This window comes from Bubalus kerabau, chromosome 7, assembly GCF_029407905.1.
Source record: "Bubalus kerabau isolate K-KA32 ecotype Philippines breed swamp buffalo chromosome 7, PCC_UOA_SB_1v2, whole genome shotgun sequence".
Lineage (NCBI taxonomy): Eukaryota > Metazoa > Chordata > Mammalia > Artiodactyla > Bovidae > Bubalus > Bubalus kerabau.
Window position 1 is genome coordinate 96,589,412 of NC_073630.1, and position 19,623 is coordinate 96,609,034.

A 19,623-nucleotide genomic window follows, 5' to 3' on the forward strand; every position below is an offset into this window, starting at 1 on the left:
ATCTATTATAGGAAGCATATATATATATATATATACACACACACCACCTCTCAACTGTGGTGATCAAGTTCCCAAATATCTACAAAATAGGAGCAGTTAAATTTGAAAAACTTAGGAGGCTAAAGCATGAGCAGAGTTGGCAGACCAAGATCAGTATTAAACTTTTAGGATAAAAGTTTTAGAATGAAAAGTTTTAGGATAAAACATAAAACTATGAAACAGCACAGCAGATTATTAATGATTTTTGGTATGACTTAATAATAAGTATTCTTGGGCTTCCCTGGTGGTTCAGATGATTAAGAATCTGTCTGCAATTTAGGAGACCTGGTTTGATCTCTGGTTGGGAAGATCCCCTGGAGAAGGGAAAGGCTACACATTCCAGTATTCTGGCCTGGAGAATTCCATGGACTGTATAGTATATGAGGTTGCAAAGAGTCGGACACGACTGAGCGACTTTCACTTCACAATAATAATGGGCTTGTACTTAATAAAATGGAGAAGAGAAAGATAGTGGTTATTAAGTCTACCAGTCATACATCTGTAATGCATCTGACTGACCTCTTTCTTTCCATGGTTCCCTAAACCTTAGACCTAGTTCCTCCTGACTGGAATCTTTCACTTACTCTAACTAAGAAACCAAGAGGAGGAATGGGGATGGAAAGTGGTGGAAAGATTCATTTAATTTGGAATATAGTGAAATTAGCTGTGTCCAAGAATTTCCAAAGAGGCAGTCAGAAATAGAGGACTAATGATAAAGAAAGACATTAGAGGTGGAGGCAGACACTGGGGAGTCATCTAAGTAGAAATGATGGATGGAATAATGAAAAGGAAAGGCAGCAAATAGAGCTGATGCTTGGAATAATTCAAGGCAAGTGAGGAGAGAAAGAATAGGAACAAACAGAGAAGAAATAATTTTTCCTGAGTCTTTTTCAATGCTTCTGAAGGTTCACAATGGCTGAGAGAATGGAAATTTTTATAAGCAATGGATGTTTATCATGAGTGAATGTGACAGAAAGGCTGTCAATGTCAAGGTCCCTGATCTGATGTTTGGGAGTTGCCAAACCATCTCCAAGCCAGGCTTCAACAACATGTGAACGTGAACTTCCAGATATTCAAGCTGGTTTTAGAAAAGGCAGAGGAACCAGAGATCAAATTGCCAACATCTGCTGGATCATGGAAAAAGCAAGAGAGTTCCAGAAAAACATCTATTTCTGCTTTATTGACTATGCCAAAGCCTTTGGCTGTGTGGATCACAAAAAACTGGAAAATTCTTCAAGAGATGGGAATACCAGACCACCTGACCTGCCTATTGAGAAATCTGTATGCAGTTCAGGAAGCAACAGTTAGAACTGGACATGGAACAACAGACTGGTTCCAAATAGGAAAAGGAGTACGTCAAGGCTGTATATTGTCACCCTGCTTATTTAACTTATATGCAGAGCACATCATGAGAAAACACTGGGCTGGAAGAAGCACAAGGTGGAATCAAGATTGCCAGGAGAAACATCAGTAATATCAAATATGCAGATGACACCACCCTTATGGCAGAAAGTGAAAAAGAACTAAAGAGCCTCTTGATGAAAGTGAAAAAGGAGAGTGAAAAGGTTGGCTTAAAACTCAACATTCAGAAAACTAAGATCATGGCATCCAGTCTATCACTTCATGGCAAATAGATGGGGAAACAGTGGAAACAGTGGCAGACTTTATTTTGGGGGGCTCCAAATTCACTGCAGATGGTGATTGCAGCCATGAAATTAAAAGACACTTACTCCTTGGAAGGAAAGTTATGACCAACCTAGACAGCATGTTAAAAAAACAGAGACATTACTTTGTCAACAAAGGTCCATCTAGTCAAGGCTATGGTTTTTCCAGTAGTCATGTATGGATGTGAGAGTTGGACCATAAAGAAAGCTGAGCACCAAAGAATTGATGCTTTTGAACCATGGAGTTGGAGAAGACTCTTGAGAGTCCCTTGGACTGCAAGGAGATCCAACCAGTCCATCCTAAAGGAAATGAGTCCTGAATATTCATTGGAAGGACTGATGCTGAAGCTGAAACTCCAATACTTTGGCCACCTGATGCGAAGAACTGACTTATCTGAAAAGACCCTGATGCTGGGAAAGACTGATGGTTAGGAGTAGAAGGGGATGACAGAGGATGAGATGGTTGGATGGCATCACTGACTCAATGGACATTAAGTCTGAGTAGACTCCAGGAGTTGGTGATGGACAGGGAGGCCTGGAGTGCCGCAGGGGTTGCAAAGAATTGGACATGACTGAGCTACTGAACTGAAGTGAAACCATCTCTGGGCTTCGTGACCCACTACTCCACTAACCTGATTTTTCTTTCGGTCCAGAGGGTCTAAAGAGTGAGTGAGCAAAGAAAGAAACAAAGAATAAGAATTCTCCTTTCCTTCATTGTCAAATTTCTTAATGTCCCTTTCTTTTGTCGTCCTTTCAAGATAAGAGGAATCAAGTGAACATTCTACAGAATGAAAGAGGCTGTGTCCAGTTGGGAGTTGAACTACTTATTCAATTACTCATATATATAAATAAATTGGCCATTACATTCCCTTTAGTCCCACTTATATTTTAATTCTTTGCATACTTTGAAGACATTTTTATTAATGACTATGAACATAACTATCTGAATGATGATGAATATTGAAGATTCTATATTCTAAATGCCAGAGTTGGGAGGCCAAATAGTTAGTGGTCATTTAGACTGTCTACAGAAACCATATTTTCTTCTATGATGTTTCAAGAAGTGGTAGTAAGAAAATCTCTATGTGGTCAGTTTTTACTTTTTTAATAATTTTAACTCCAGTACTTTGGCCACCTCATGAGAAGAGTTGACTCATTGGAAAAGACTCTGATGCTGGGAGGGATTGGGGGCAGGAGGAGAAGGGGACAACAGAGGATGAGATGGCTGGACGGCATCACTGATTCAATGGATGTGAGTCTGAGTGAACTCTGGGAGTTGGTGATAGACAGGGAGGCCTGGCGTGCTGCAATTCATGGGGTCGCAAAGAGTTGGACACGACTGAGCGACTGAACTGAACTGAATAATTTTAAAGATTTCCTTAGTGGCTCAGTAAGTAAAGAATCTGCCTGAAATGCAGGAGACATAGGCGATGAGGGTTCAATCCCTGGGTCGGGAAGATCCTTTGGAGGAGGAAATGGCAACCAATTCCAGTATTCTTGCCTGAAAAATCCCATGGACAGAGTAGCCTGGTGGGCTACCATCCCAAGGGTCACAAAGAGTTGGACATGACTGAGCGCCTAAGTAATCATTTTAAAACTCCCCTATTTATTTTCTCTGAGTCTTTAAAAGGAGGAAAACTCAGAACAGAGGGTGGCTATTAAAGAGAGGCGCAATCATTCCTGGCCCATATAACAATTTTCAAATATTTGAAGGGCTGTCATATTTCTAGGTCTTCTTTAATGAATTCATTTAATAAAAATTTTCTTGAGGGCACTGAGAAAAGATGATAAAAGCTGCTGCACTGTCTAAAAATGGGAAGCTGCCAAAGAAATCCAATTTTTGGTATCTTCTCACATCCCTCACTTAAGTCTACACATTTCCTAATGGCTCCGTGCCTTTTTTCCCCACAAAAGTATGCCTGCAAGCTGGCCTGCATCAGGACAGTAGAAGCAGTGTTCACTTTTTGCCATCTTCACGCTGAAGCCAGTATTCAGTGTCACATAGCTTGTACATGGTGAGTTTGTCGGGTCAGATGTCTGTGGTGATGGCCAAAGATATCTTCTTGGTTCTAATGGAAGGCATTACTATATAAAACTGAGAACCTGGTCATGTGGAGGGCATCCAAGACTCTTCAGAAACAACTGCTTGGCCAGTTGTGTTGAGGAGAAACCCAATCTGGAGGCTTAAAAGAAGCAGCACATTCTCATGCTGTAAGCCTCTCTAACAAACCTTCCCTCTATCCTCTTGGTGGGGCGGGGGAAGAAAAAAATGGAAGCTGTTACCTGGATCGTAGGGTCAATGCCTGAATCTAATTTCCTGATCACAGGGAAGAAAATTCACATGGTCAAAACATAATCTTTCTTTTTTAAACTTGATACAGAATGAAAACCTTCTAAACGTATCTGATTTTTTGCTAGATAACAGTTTACAAACCGTCAAGGGCATAAGTAAAAAGTTTGGTACGAGTACCTTCACTTAGAATAAGACTCTTACAAAAGAAAAAAGTTCCCCTTTTTCCCACTCAATCGTGTCTGACTCTTTGCTCTCCCGTGGACTATAGCCCATCAGACTCCTCTGTTCATGGAATTCTCCAGGTAAGAATACTGGAGTGGGTTGCCATTTCCTTCTCCAGGGGATCTTCCTGACCCAGGGGTCAAACCCAGGTCTCCTGCACTGCAGGCAGATTCTTTACCAACTGAGCCACAAGGGAAGACTGTCCCCCCATAGAACATTTTATAGATGTGGAAATACTAAAGTTTCCACAGAAAGAAATATCTCAGAGCAGGTTTCTCCATACTATTTCTTCTCCATATGTTTACTATCTCATTTTGACATGTCATCTGTGGTCTACTAAATTTAGACAAATCATCTTGGCTATGTAGTTGTAAATTACTAAAGAAAGCCAAGCTTATAGAAGGGAAGGTGTGTTGTTCTTTGGGTTTTCTTATTTTCTCTATTTACAGATGAAATATTGAACAAAGTAGTCAAAATAAGGAAAGTAATACACTTAGAATCACATTTAAAAGCTTGCTATTTTAATTCCATGCCTCTTACAAGATGATATATATGGTAATTTCTTCTATATATAAAACATATGTAGGTATCCTTCCCAGGAAACAATGTTACGATTACGTAAGATTCATGTAGCATTATGCTGTTGCTACAATGACACAAACATAGCCATGTATTAGCAAGCTTTTCTGAAACAAGGTCTGTACCGCATCATCTCTGTGAATCCACCGATAGCACCAAGCGTATACATAATTACAAAAAAGGGATATGCTTCTTGTGCTGGTCATTTCCCTCCCTGCTTTCAGATTCATTCCTGTCCTTTCCTGGTTCTGCCTGTATTTCAGGATCTGCATTTCCCAGGGTCCCTTAACAAGTGGTTTCTGAGAAGGTTTGGCAAAAGGGAAGCCTTGCTGGATTATGTGGGAGTGGGAAAGAGAAGTGGTCAGGTATTTTGCCCTCTCCTCCTCTGCTTTTGGTGGCTTCTCTGGCATTGGCTATGTTCCCTCCATAACACCAGTTCCCACGGGATAATCATTCCTATATATTTCAGATTCACAAGACAGCCACTGAGAGGCTCCAGCTCCCATGAGATGGCTCATCTTGAGCCCTGGTAGCACTCTGTCTTGCTTACACTCCATTCATTCAAGTGGTGATAACAGCTTCCTGCTTCTCCAAATTTTAGAATTGCCTCAATACTTTCTTATTTGGCTTCCTGGTTCTTCCATTACCTGTAGCCAATCCCCTGCACTAGATTTCTTCTGTTTGCAGTGGCCAAAGTGGTTTCTATTTTTCTGAATGGCTCCTTACTGATAAAGCTCTTGGGACCAGGAATGGTGGCATAAAACTGATACCCAACATGCAGCTCTGAGATTGGGTTATCTGTTTAAGGAGGAATGCAGTGAAAACCTCCTTATAGGTGATAAATGAACACTAGTAAGCAGTGGCATCATAATTACTTACTGAGCTGTGGTGTCTTGAGACATAGTACAGGGTTAAGACAAAGCTTTGGTCAAGTAACTGATGCACTTCGAAAGTGAAGTCGCTCAGTTGTGTCCGACTCTTTGTGGCCCCATGGACTGTAGTCCACCAGGCTCCTCCATCCATGGATTTCTCCAGGCAAGAGTACTGGAGTGGGTTGCCATTTCCTTCTCCAGGGGATCTTCCCTACCCAGGGATCGAACCCGGGTCTCCCGCATTGTAGGCAGACGCTTTACCATCTGAGCCACCAGGGAAGTTCTGATGCACTTTACTGCTATGATAATAATTATAATCAGTAAGAATTGTTAGATGGTATAGATGCATCTGATTGCCCTGAAGAGTATACACAAAGAAAAAGATAAGGCTAATGCCTAAAACTTTTAACACAAAACCTGAGGCTTCCTAGCCACATTCCATTGTCCTGTAGTCATGGGGTAGACATGGCTGATAATGTAGATTGAAAAGTTGCAACATTGCCTCAATGTATAGGACTGTCAGGTATTTTATGCTAAGATAAGGGCTCTGGATGCAAAGGAGTATTTCACTGAGACTTTGGATGGTAACATCTGAGCAGAGATGAATCTGCAAACTCTGACCTCTCCAACCCCCTGGATCCTCCCAGCTAGCAGTAGTAGTCCTCCCCTTATCAATTTCTCAATTTAACATCCCACCCAAGGCAACCAGCCTTCACTTGCATAAAACCTTTACATGACTTCACTTGTGGCAGTTGCCTGAGAAGAGGCTTACTCTCCTCAGAACATGTTCTGACCGCCCATCCTTGTCTTCGGCCTCATAACAAAAGTTCTTTCCCAACTAAGCCCAGAGGGAAAGGGCAGGACCTGCTCCAGAAGACAGCAAATACACCAAAGGGGATGCAGAATTTTGTCAATGCGCATTGAAAGAAATCTGGAAGATATGTTTAGGAATATGTCTTAATCCATTCAGGCTGCTATAATAAAATACCACAGACTGGTAGCTTATAAATGATAAAAATCTCTCACAGTTCTGGAGACTGGAAACACTAGATCAAAGTACCAGTATGATCACCTTCCGGTGAGGCCCCTGTTCCTAGTCCATGTGCTCAGATGCTCAGTCATGTTCGATTCTTTGCTACTGCATGGACTATAGCCCGCTAGGCTCCTCTGTCCATGGGATTTTCCAGACAAGAATACTGGAGTGGGTTGCCATTTCCTCCTCCGGGGGATCTTCCTGACATAGAGATCTAACCCTCATCTCTCCTGCATTGGCAGGTGGATTCTTTACCACTAGTGCCACCTGGGAAGCCTCTTTCCTAGTAAATAGCTGGTGCCTTCTTGCTGTGTCGTCACATGGTGAGGAGACAAAGGATCTCTCCGGAGTCTTTTATATAATGACACATTAATCCTACTCATGAGACATCTAACCTCAAAGTTTAAGCCCCTTCTAAGAGCACTACCTCCTAATCACGAACCTTGAGGGTTAGGATTGAAACATACGAATTCTAGGGTGATGCAATCATTCAGATCATAGCAGAATATATTCTAAGACTGTTTGGAAGAATGACATTCAGAAGATTTAATCACGGTGAATGTATTGACATGGGTACACCTGCCGGGGATTCAGGATTAAATGTGTTCATTGAAGCACCAGAGGATGGAACTAACCACTCTGTTAGATTAGTAAAAATAATGCCAAAAACATGTAGAGTAGAGATGGCAGACCTTACTTGGCATATTGAGGAACAACGCTCTCAGACAGAAATATAATATGAGCCACATGTCATTTCCAGCTTTCTAGTACCCGTATCTGAATCTGATATTTTTTTAAACTATCAAGTACTCAATAACCACATGAGGACAGTGGCTACCACACGGGGAAGCCCGGGTGTAAGCAAAGGCATCCAGAGAATCCTAGGGATGAGAATTTGCAATGGGTTCATAATGTGCGAACTGCTTAGCCACTGCCAAACATTCCCTCACCTCGAAGGGCTCAGGAGACAGTCTTTTGCCACAATATTAAGAAATAATCCGTGACGGGAACATGGCTGTGTAATGGACTGTTACATAGCAGCATCAGGTTGTGGTTGTTATTCGAAGTTAAGCTTAGATGTGGAGAAGGACGCTAGGAAAATGGCAGAGTAGGAAGCACCAGGAATCTGTCTCCCCACCTAGAGAACCATTACACTGGCATAATCGGTCTGATGGAACTCTTTGAGAACTCTGGAGTCTACTGAAGACTTCGAACTTCCAGGGGAAGTCTTGGAAGGTAAAATTGTGATTCATTTTGGTCCATGTCAACTCTTAGCTAGTAGCAGCTCCCCACCCCACGCCCCTGCCGCTGCCCCCCACCTCAGCCACATGGCATGCAGCAGCTGTGCACTGTTCCTGGAGCAGCCAGCACACAGCTTGCAAGAGGCAGGGTGAGCAAAAAGAACCCAGTTCTCCAAATACTGGGCACTTGTGCTCTGATCGCCCAGTTGCTGCTTCTGATCACAAAGGTGCAGAGAAAACAGACCGCCAGTGCCCTTCCCCTCATTGTTGCAAGCCCCTCCTCCTCTGGCTCAAGAGACTTCCAGAAAATTTAAAGGGCTAGTGCCCTTTCCCCCTGCTGACATCCCAGCACAGACTGTGCAGAGGAACACACCACAAGAAAACAACTTTGCCAAAGAATTCTAAGACCTGGGCTAACATTATGACCAGGAACTGGAGATACATGTGGACTTTGGAAGTGGGGGCCTGAGAGACCTGAGTAAGAAGAGCATGTAAGGAACGATTTATTGACACAGTGGCACTCTCCAGTGACTCGAGTTAATCTTAGCAGAGATCTGGAGGCCGTCCTAATATGCTTCTGGCATGACTCCGTAAAACCTGGTGTGGCAGGTTCTGTTCCTTGGGAAGCATAGGACTAAGGGCGTAGCTGGGTTACAGTCTCCACCAAGCACCATGGGGAACTCTGAAGAGTCGTTGGGAGTGTGGACTAAGATAGGCTTCTATCCCACATGTTGCCCAGGTGTTGGAATGTAGGCTGCCCCCCAGAAGGGGTCACATAGGGAGTAGGGGTGTACTACGCAACAGGAGGAAGCATATCTGGAACCCAAGGGATTCACTGGGGAGCTCTTGGTTCTCTCATGCCAGGGATGAGCTAGCAAATTCAGTCACCAATGGCCCAAGAAGAACAAAATACCTCGTTGGGATAAAGGTCTGGGTTACCCAAAGTTAGGGAAGCAACCTAGACCCACTGATGCAGTGGTGCAAAGCTAGATGTGGAACACATGGTGGAAGAGGATGACATTATTATTTGTAGCCTCAGCCACATCAAATGTTTCTCACTTTCTGTACCACCCACACCCCATTTCTCTATTATTGTATAGGACGCCCGCAGGAACCTGCTTAGTGGATTTGATAGATGCACAAACATGGACGGAAGAAGGAAATGAACACCCAGGGAGTAACCTTTGCCTCATGGGAGATGGGAGTCCATAAGCAAATCCTCTCCTTGCCCATCCCTCATGAAGACATTTTTGAGGTGCATTCCATTCAGGTTTTTAGAGGGTTCGTGGCAGGTTTAGCCCCAGATGCTCACAGAGGTGATAGGCTCAATAATGCACCCTTGACATCGCTTTCCTCACTCCCTATTTCATTCTTCTCAGTGCCCTACTCTGCTTTCCTAGGATCACTTCAATAAACTACCTGCATTTAAGCCCTTGTTCTGGGGTCTGCTTTTTGAGAGAACCATTTCACGAGATGTACTTTCTTATATTCATTTTACCAGTGATGATGATGTTTTGCCTGAGATCACATGGTGAAATATAATAAGGTCACCTGCGGAACATCTTGACTGCATCCACATGTCTTCTTAATAAGGCAGTGTCAGGACACTGCCTTATTAAGAAGACATGTGATACCTGGTCCCTTCAAGATCCACTTCAGAGGTGAATGACTCTACTTTTGCAAGACTGACAAAAGGCTGGCCAACATCAAGGCCTCTGTAAAGAAAGGGTCTTCAGGGTCAGTAACAGGCTCACACTGGGTCTTTGGTAGGAGACCAATCAGTAGGCACTGAGCTTTCAGCCTAGGGATTTGTTCTTGGTGATCTGTCTGAAGTAATCTGTCAATATCTTTCCTAAACACTTGTTAAACTGGACAGTTCAGTTTTTTTTTTCCCCACTCTCTTCAAGAATAATCTTGTCTCGGAGAAGAAAATGGCAATCCACTTCAGTATGCTTGCCTGGGAAATCCTATGGACAGAAGAGCCCGGCGGGCTACAGTTTATGAGGTCGCAAAGCCGGACACAACTACGCGACTAAACAACAAATTCTTGTTCCTTTCCAATGCTGTCTCTTTGTTAATCTTCTTTTTTACATTTATTACTAGCTACTGCAGTAGCTTTTGTTTTGAATTTTACTAATAAACAGGAAAAGAACTTGGCTTTATTATCCTTTTTAATCTCCTAAAACTTTTGAGTACTAAAATTTGCATTTAAATTAAAAAAAAAAAAAGGAATCATCTTATCTCAATCACACCATGCCTTAACAGTATTTTTCTACTGAATATCTGTAATTTTCGGAATTCCTAATTATTTCACTGTGTGCCATTCCCTCCCCTCTTCCAAGATTCTAAGGTTTAAGACACCTTTAACTACAACACTTCATTGTTCTTAGTCATAAATAGAAGAGGATCTGGAATGTGAATTCTTGGAGGATGGGGAGCCTGTCCATCTTTATGCCGCAAAAGCATCTAGTTCATAGCAGAGACTTGTTTGTTGAATGAATTTACTGTACATCTTGGCAGGTCAGCCTGTTGATTGGTCCATACTGGTAACTCAGCATATCTGGCTGATAGTTGTCTGTCAGTCAGAATAGGCTAGATTATGCTTTAATAACAAACATTTATTCAAGGACAACCCTGTGACTTGGCAGTTGTTTTCACTTACACTCATGTCCTATGCTGGTCAGCAGAGGAGCTCTGTTCATCAAAGCTACAAGGACCTAGGATGAATGGTCTGATCTCAACATATATCTATGATCATCAAGGCAAGAAAAGGGAACACCTATGACAAATTGTACACTGGCTATTAAAGCCCCATTCAGAAGTCACATGTCCCTCTGTTCAGATTTCTCCAGCCAAAGTAAGTCTCATAGCTACAATTATCTTACAAATCTTTTCTAAACAAAGTGTACCTTAGTTTGCTCTAGGAAAAATATTACATAATATGAATTTGTAATTTGTGCCTGACTCTGGGTCCCGACTTCACTTTAGAAGAGACGTGCTGATCTTAAAGCAGACCCTTACACTGCACACATAAAGAGTAAAAAACCAAGACAAAGGTATGCAGTTGCAAAATGGCCATTTATTGCCTACAGGGGAAGGACGGGAGGGAGAGAAGGGGAAGTACACAGGTGCAAGGAAACAAGCATATATTTAGCCCTATACATCATGTGTGAGCAGTACCCAATCTCCAAAATGGAAAAAAGTATTTTGTCATCTGACATAGTAGTTAAGGTTCTTAAGCACCTCCCTCCTGAGCTGCCACAAGATTTAAAAGGCAGGACTGCTTTGTTTAGTCAATGTTCACATTAATGAAAAAATACTACCACCCAACTGTGTCCTTTTGCACACACATTTTGTACAGTGTCTATTGTGAAAAACATCTCAGCTGAGCAGTTTGGTCAAGATTCAGACCTCATGAACTGTTTAACTGTAATAAATAGAAAAATAAAGCAGCTGGTGATTTTGTCCGAGAGAATGTGTTCCCTAAGAGTAGAACCACTTTCTCCGGGGATGACAGAGTGTTAAATGATTAGAACACCACAGAACCAGTCTATTAAACATTAAACACTAGTAAGCTACAATTCATGGCACTTCATTAAATCTAATTTTTTAAAAAAGAAAGGAAGGAAATCTCAGATTTTGAACTGATTATTAGAACACAGTCACAAATTTAGTGCTTGGCTTTTTCTTAGGACAAAAGCAAAGTAAACACACAACTTAAAACAGAATTCATTTTGGAATAGTATCAGTAGAAACTAACCAGTATATAGGGAAAAAAAAAATCACCAAAACTTCTTGCTCAGTTTTAAACTCATGTGCTTTGCTCTCCAACCATTAAATTAGTTATAAAAACACTTTAGAGGCCACTGAATTACAAAAATGTATGCAAAACAATGAATTATTAATTTAATGCCAAGTAAGGAAAATAAATGAACCCTTCTCTATTCAAATGGTAAATTGAGTGGAAGAGTAAGTCATCTCATGGACGATTAGTTGGCACTTGTTTTATGGTTGAAAGAAATCACAATAGAAAAAAATATACATAAATTAACACGGTGAACTTGACCAACACTCTGGCCCTTTCAGAGAGAAAAGGTACATACACACACACAAAAAAAAGAAGAAAAAAAAAAAATCACCTCCCTCCTTACCACCCCATTCCACTTTGAGACAACAAAACCCAAAGCTGAAACATTCATTCCCCCTCAAAATATACCAAGTATGCCAATGAACTTTATTCCTCCACTTCTCCTAGATGAAAGAATTGCTTGCATTTGGACAACTGTACGAATGCCCATAGTGCACTTCTCAGTGCTGCTGGTGTTTAAGAAATTTGCCACTCACAACACTGAACACTTCCAGATCCAGTGTGCAGTAACACAGCCATCCAAACCCCTACCCACCCACCTCCCCGCCCCCACCCCAAACTTGGCAGAGCACCGCTCAGGAATTTCAAAGGTAAGGAAATATATTTTAAGCAAGTTAAGCACAGAGAAAAAGGACAGTACAGTTTCTGAATAAATACACACCCAGACTACTGCATCACTTACTGCATCGAGATTTAAACAAGTAGCGAGAAACTAAGCCTGTTCAGTAAGAAGCAAAGCCATTGTTTGAAACATCAATGCTGAGCCAATTGTGTGAGTTAACTAATTAAACAAATGTGGTACATATAACCATTAATAAATTGAAAGGAAATACAGTCATATATCAGTAATTATAAATTAATACAAAACTGAAAAGAGCAATAAAGGACCACTTTTGAGAGGGCTACCATGATTCTTATGCTTAAGGGTGGAAAGTGACAGACATACAAATAGGGACATTATCTCAACTTGGGGAAACTTTTAACAAAAAAGACTACTAGGAGGCATCAAGCTACGCCTTCTGAAAGCCACTGAGAGCTAAATATATCCAACGCTACTGTGCCAAGAGAGTCATATCACTTGGTGTTTGCATATACTCTTCATAATGTGGTTTGTTTCTGATGACACAACTTCTCATTTCAGTACAATGCTACTAAATTTTTACCACTGCAAAGAAAATGCAGAAATGTCATTTCTTATGCTTTGAAAGTAAAAATTACTTTACCTAAAAACATTCCATTTCTTCGGTGTCATGATGTTTGTTGAACAAAACTTCAACACGCTTGTTTTCCTTTGGTTCCAAGAATAACCCAAGTCTAACCAAACAAACTTATGCCAAAAGAAATGACTAACTAGGCTAATGAAGCTTGCTTTCCCTGGAATCTCCCTATTTCTTATAGAATTTGTGATTGTTTAACAGAGAAACTTATACAAAGAAGGTATTTGGTTAAAAACAAGAAACATGCATGTTTACTTACTAACTTCCTGAAAAGAACTGCTTTTTTTTTCTTTCTGTGGATCTTGTTCAAAACATCCTGCAGTACAAAGAACTTGTTTCTTTTAAGCTCAAAGGTAGACACACAATAAACATGTATCATGTTGTAAAATCCAAGATGCTTTTGGCACCATGCTCCTGAACAGATTACAATTTTGGTAAATAGGCCAGGGTAAGATGTACTAATTTACTTGTGTTGGAATTCAAATTCAGTGATCATGATGCCATTAAAAAAAATTACAATCACTCAAAGCAACCGTAGTATAAAAGTTCTCTGTCTACAAATTCAAAACTTTAATTGAAGTTCCTGGCTTAGAAAAATACTCTAATTTCCCTAGTTAATTTATGAACCTATAATTCAGAGTTCTAGAAACAGGATACAATTCAGAAGGAAAAAGTTAAATCTTCCACACATTAGAAAGGTGATTTTTTTTTTTTTAAAGGGAAAGGACAGGTGGAAGAGAAAGACTACCTTACAATGTGAGAATTCACACTTATGTCAGACTGTTAAGTATATATGAGTGCTATTTTGAAAATGTGCAATGAAGTCTTTGCCTGCTATGAAACTGTTATTCTTATGGTCTGCCAAATGTATCAGAAACTGATGATGCTGTTTGTGACTGAAGCTACTATCAGTCAGTACATTTTATAAAGCGATTAAAATCCCTCAGAAACTCAGAATATAAGGCCTTAGAAACAAACTAAGTAAGTACTGGGACACAGTTGACTTTTATTGCTAGAAAATCTAGCTTTGGATTAGGAATGCCAAACCATATGCCTCTGGTTCTCTCGAAGAACACATTTAACCTATTTTTTCCTTGTGCTTTCTCTATTCCTTGCTTTTTGATTTAAAAGTATAGTTGGCACTAGTGATTTTTAGAAGCTCTTAGAAATGCAAATACAAACTTAATTTTTCACCCACTTAAATTATATACTTAGGAGATACAATTTTAAAATGGAACACTGTATGTCTGCCCATGTTCCAGTTTTAATGTGTCACATCCTCATTCCTAATACAACCCACCATAGAATCAAGTGATATGAGCCTTCAGTATCTTTCAACTTTCTCCCTTGCTTCTCTGTGATTTAATATATAACTTTAACATGGTTGAATATACAACTTTTGTCAAAGAATAGGGACAAATAAGAAATGAAGCTTTATATTTCTGCAAACTATAACACTAAAACACAGTGGCTTCTTTAATACATTCACACAGGATGCTTATTAGTCAAATTAAATATCTGCCTATGACCATCAGAAAAGTAATTTGAAAAGAAGAGCTTGGAACAAGGCAAATGGGAGGGAGGAAAAGCTGGTCTCAGAACCCATTGTGCCATACCTGACTTTAACATGTGATATTCAAACGAACGTTCACACGCCTTACATCAAAGAAATGAAACAAAAATATTCAGCTACATTGTACAAAATTTTTTTTTACATAAAACATCATAAATCTTGAACAGATTTACTATATCTGAATTCTAAAAAGTTGCCTATAGAATGGTGCTGGGATTCTGTTCTCTGCTTGCTTTTAGGCAGTGCTGTTGCTTAAAAGTTGACACCAGGCACAATATTTTAAAACAAAGTCAACAAGCAAGGAGCAGTAAGTGGATCTGAGCCTTTCTCAGATGTCAGTCCTGAGGATGCTGCAAGATTTCCCCATCAAAATAGTAAAGCTATGAGGCGGATACTGATGCCTGAGAGAGTGGGTGACGTGACATGTACTTGTATGACTGTTGTAATGGCAACCAGTGCAGTTTTCCCTTCCTCAAACAACACTGTTTTGATAAATTTAAAGAACACTCCAGTTCTTAGACCGATATCAGAAATCATATTTAACAGTTAAAAAAAATAAAACATTATCACAATCTAAAAATGCCCACATTTTCTTTAACCTTCAGATAAAATATGCAGCAGTCCCATGGCATAAAGCTTATTAACTTATTCTGAGAACCAGAAAGTATATGAGCATAAATATTTTACTTTCATTGAATATATACCGTATGTCATTCACCTCTTCCTTTTGGCTTCTCATGCCAAGGTTCCAAATGGCATGCGTTTTCAACAAGACAATACTGAGGGGAGCAGCATTTCTGATCATCTGAATTGGCAGCTCAAAACAGATACCACTCCTTTTACAAAGGGAACAAAGGGTGAAGGGTGTGTGAAATTTGGGCAGTGGGCTCAAGGGAAACCGTGCACATGAAATTTGGGTTACCATGCCCCAAGTGTGTTTGCCACCCAAAACATAACACAATTACCTACTTCAACAGAGCTACTACCAACATTTACTAAAACCACATTAAAAATACACAGGATAATGAATGGTTTGAAAGAGTGCATTTGGAAGCAGAGAGAACCCAATTACACACCTTCCTGCAACAGAGTGCCTCGATCATACACAAAATAAACTTAAGCTGTTTACAATGTTTCCCAATTTTTTTTTATTTTTCCCTCTACATTTAACTATTAAAAAAGTTTTTTATTAATAAATGGGCTCCTCTGTGGTTCATATACAATCATAAGTGAACTTTAAATTCCATTTTATACAAACATCTCAAAAAATATTGGGAGTGAAGTATGGTAAGAAATATTGCTCACATTGCTAATTAACATGCGCATATGAGAAGAGGAAAATGTATTAGTTAGTGCATATACCTCCAGAGCAGAAAACCCACCCAAAACAAGAGATAAAAATAAAACATACAGTAGCTGATTACAAAAAAAGGTAATGTCCACAAAATTAAGTTTTTCATGCTATTCTACTTTCCAGTACTATGCTTCAGGTAATCAATTTGCATGGCTAGATGTTGAATGCTTGAGGTATATAAGAAGGGATACCTGCACACTGAGGAAAATCTGTCATCTTAAGGGTTGTTTATTTTGTTTGTTTATTCTGGTATCTTGACATTTTTAAAAGAATATTTTATTTACATCAAACTTCACTCAACTACAATGACATTCCAATTATAATAGATGACAAACCACGCCTCTATCACTAGGCACTTTTAAAAGGGAGTTTAGGCTTTACAGAACCCTTTTGATGCAATCCTATATCTGATATCACATCATCCCACCACCCTTGTCCCACTAAAATTACCCTTCAGGGGAAATATTATCTTATGTAGCCTGATTAATTTACTATGGAAGAAATTAGTACAAAATGACCAAAGGAAATGCATCATTTAAGACTAATAAAACAGCCTAAGATGTCAGCTTTCAAAGAGGAGACAAATTGTATATATTTAAAACTAATTAAATAATTTAAATTTGACCTGTACTTTATATATTAGTGAGACACAAATATAGGCTATTTTCTTTTAAAATTTCATTCACATAATGGAAAATTTCTTGTTTATTAAAAATATCACATTTTGAGACTAGAAACAGTAAAGTGCATGAAAAGTTTAAAATATAAATTTCAGAAAACTCTTATAGCAGCAAAAAAGCAGAATAAAGAAAAACTTAAAAACACAGACACAACCTTTTCCTGTTACTGTGCCATAATTAACATCAAGTAGCCAACCAATTTTTCCCCCAGAAAACGGTATTGCGTTCACTGCCTCTTGAATCACAGATTTTCAACTGGCCCCTCCTGGGCGAAAAAAGAATTCCAACGTATCTAAAGAGCATATCAATAGTTGGGAATAAACCAGTAGCTTCTTAATTCAACCCTGACAGACAACAGAAACAAAGATTAAAAGCATATAACGGCCATTTGGCAACTAGAGTCAGGAAAACTGATTCAAGGTTTTCAACTACTCCCTGTTCTTTCTCTCCCCCAAATCCTTTCCATTGTCACCTCAAAAAGCAAAAACCAACAGCCACTTGACCTACTTTGGAAAACATGAGAAATATCTGTATAGATTTCCACTTCTAAAAACTCTGATCAGGGCCTTTTCATTCAGTAGTTATTTCTTTTAACATATGCCCTTAACAGCAAAAATGAAACAGATCATATAATATCTGTTTTTCTAGCACAACCAGGCAGAAAAGGGTGGATGGAAATAATTTAAAAAAAAAAAAAATACTGGACACTAATTTTAGGGGCATCCTAGATAGGCCAAATTCTGTTTTCAAGGTGTGCGGCAGTAGAAATTACCCGTTGTTTTCCTATAAATAAACTGGAGAGACAGGCTTAGAATTAATATTTCTAGTAAGGTTATAACTAATAGGGGAACAAAATACAGAATGATTCCTCAAAAATCAAAACAAAACAAAAAAATTGACCAGCGCTTGCCCAACAAATTGTGTGCTGTTAAATGCTTGATTTTTAAAGCATACTGTGCAATCATCTTTAATTTCTCAATTTTCCTCATTATGGCTAGTTTATGTACAGATCTAGCAAATATAAGTGCTTTGTTAATGTGCAAATGACTGGGGAGCCAAAAATCAGTTTGTTATGGAAAACAAATTCAAGAAAGTTTCCTGCAAGGCATATCATCATTCAGTTTAAAATCTCACATTTATAGTCTTTAAAAACTGCCTTTAATAAACATGAAAAATGGTTGGCTCACTTGAAAACATTCAAAACAAAGTATTTGTTTTGGAAAAACAAATACATTTGTTGTTGGGCCTTGAATTGGTGATTTATCGATTATGAATGCTGACTCCTAATATAATATGAAGACAGTCCAACTTAAAAACATGTTAAATCAAAAATTTGGAAACAGTAATACTTTGGTTCCAGCCCTAGTGCCAAATGATACCAATATGCACAAAATTGTACAAAATCTTATAGCAAACACATAATGAAAGGAACCTGAAGAAGCAGCTTAAGGATGGCCATACTTCACTCCTACATACTTTGATTTACAACTGTACAGGTCCATAGCAACAGATCCCCGTCTTGGCGGGGTAGTACTCCACTACCTCCGGTTAGGCAAGTGAACACCATTGACAAGAGGCAGGAGTGGAGGGTGGAGTTCAAGTTGTGTTAACAGTGAGAAGTGGTCTGAAGGGATGTGAGGGTGTGGACACCCAGTGATGTTGTTCTCAACCAGCCATTGAGGATCTAAAGGCCCCAGGACACCAAGCACGTTCATATGAGTCTTGGAATAGAAAATGTAGTCAATCACGCCCTGAAAAGAGATTGGGGGTTGGAAAAAGAGAGAAAAATATATGCTTAGATAAAATGAAAAACCCAAGATATATAAAAGAACAATTCATAATTTGTAAATGACAAATACCTGAGTAACCTGTATTTCTGGTACCTGCTGTCTTCACAATGGGTCAAATAAAGCTCAAATCTTGAATGGGAATTATGTGAAATAAAGGTGGCTAAAGAGGGAAACACAGTACCTAGTAGAACCACAACACCTTGCACATGTGCTCATACAAAGCAGATTAATGAAATAAGTCGTGTCTGACTCTTGTGATCTCATGGAGTGCAGCATGCTAGGCTCCTCTGTCCATGAGATTTTCCGGGCAAGAATACTGGAGTGGTTTGCTATTTCCTTCTCCAGGAGATCTTCCCAACCCAGGGATCAAACCCGGGTCTTCTGCACTGCAGGCAGATTCTTTACCAACTAAGCTACAGGGAAGACCTCACATGTGCACAGTGGTAAGCAAACTGAGAAGCTAAATAAGCCTACCAAACCATGTCTAAGCCTCTCCAGAATTGGCTTGCTTGAGCCAGTGAAATCTCATTTATCAGCATAAACATTATGGAAACTGCACTGACTCTTCTTGTTCCAATAAGCAGAAAATAAAGATATTTATACATATACATAGTTAATGAAAAGGTATAACAAAAATAATTCTTTTAATGAAAACTAGCATTACTTCCAGTTATTTGTACATCAACCCATCTGAATGAAGCCATTGTAAAGCATGTTTCCAGACTGCTAATCCTAGCTCAGCTTTCCCAGATTTTATACGTGTATACAAAATACTGCATATATTTCATCATTCTAATCTGTTCTTTAGTTTAGAATACTCATTCTCACAAATCCTGGTATACTGTAAATTCTGGATTCCTTGCTGCGTAAAAATACCTCGGCAAAACATTCAGCAGAGACCTATGTACGTATTCAGTTGTACATCTGAGTTAGAAGATTTGCTTTATCTGAACTGTAAGTTTCAAAACAAGTGTGTTTGATTTTGCCCTGGGTTGTGTATATGCAAGAGAGTAAAGTCAACTTTCTTCCTTCCCACATCAACAGAGCCTGAACCCAAGCATGGAGAAAAACTTCCACACTTGGAAGCACTTGTTTTATTTATAAATACTACATATAGTGAATTTCAGATAATATTTTAAAGAGTATCACAGTGAAATGGGCTACCCCCCCCCCAAAAAAAGAACTCAATGAAAAAAAA

The 19,623-nt window shown here is 39.4% G+C and overlaps 1 protein-coding gene and 1 non-coding gene across 4 annotated transcripts in view; both read right to left on the reverse strand.

The window, feature by feature from the left end:
- Window positions 1-5,876: 5,876 nt before the first annotated feature.
- Window positions 5,877-5,948, reverse strand: TRNAC-ACA (transfer RNA cysteine (anticodon ACA)). The gene has a single exon. It is a non-coding gene; the product is annotated as a tRNA-Cys (tRNA).
- Window positions 5,949-11,002: 5,054 nt separating this feature from the next.
- CNOT6L (CCR4-NOT transcription complex subunit 6 like) overlaps window positions 11,003-19,623 on the reverse strand; it is a 116,447-nt gene continuing 107,826 nt past the window's right edge. For all 3 annotated transcript variants that reach the window (XM_055588875.1, XM_055588874.1, XM_055588876.1), the window contains one exon: window positions 11,003-18,386. In XM_055588875.1, coding sequence (XP_055444850.1) covers window positions 18,174-18,386 — 213 coding nt within the window. In that variant the 3' untranslated portion in view covers window positions 11,003-18,173. The remainder of the gene's footprint in view (window positions 18,387-19,623) is intronic.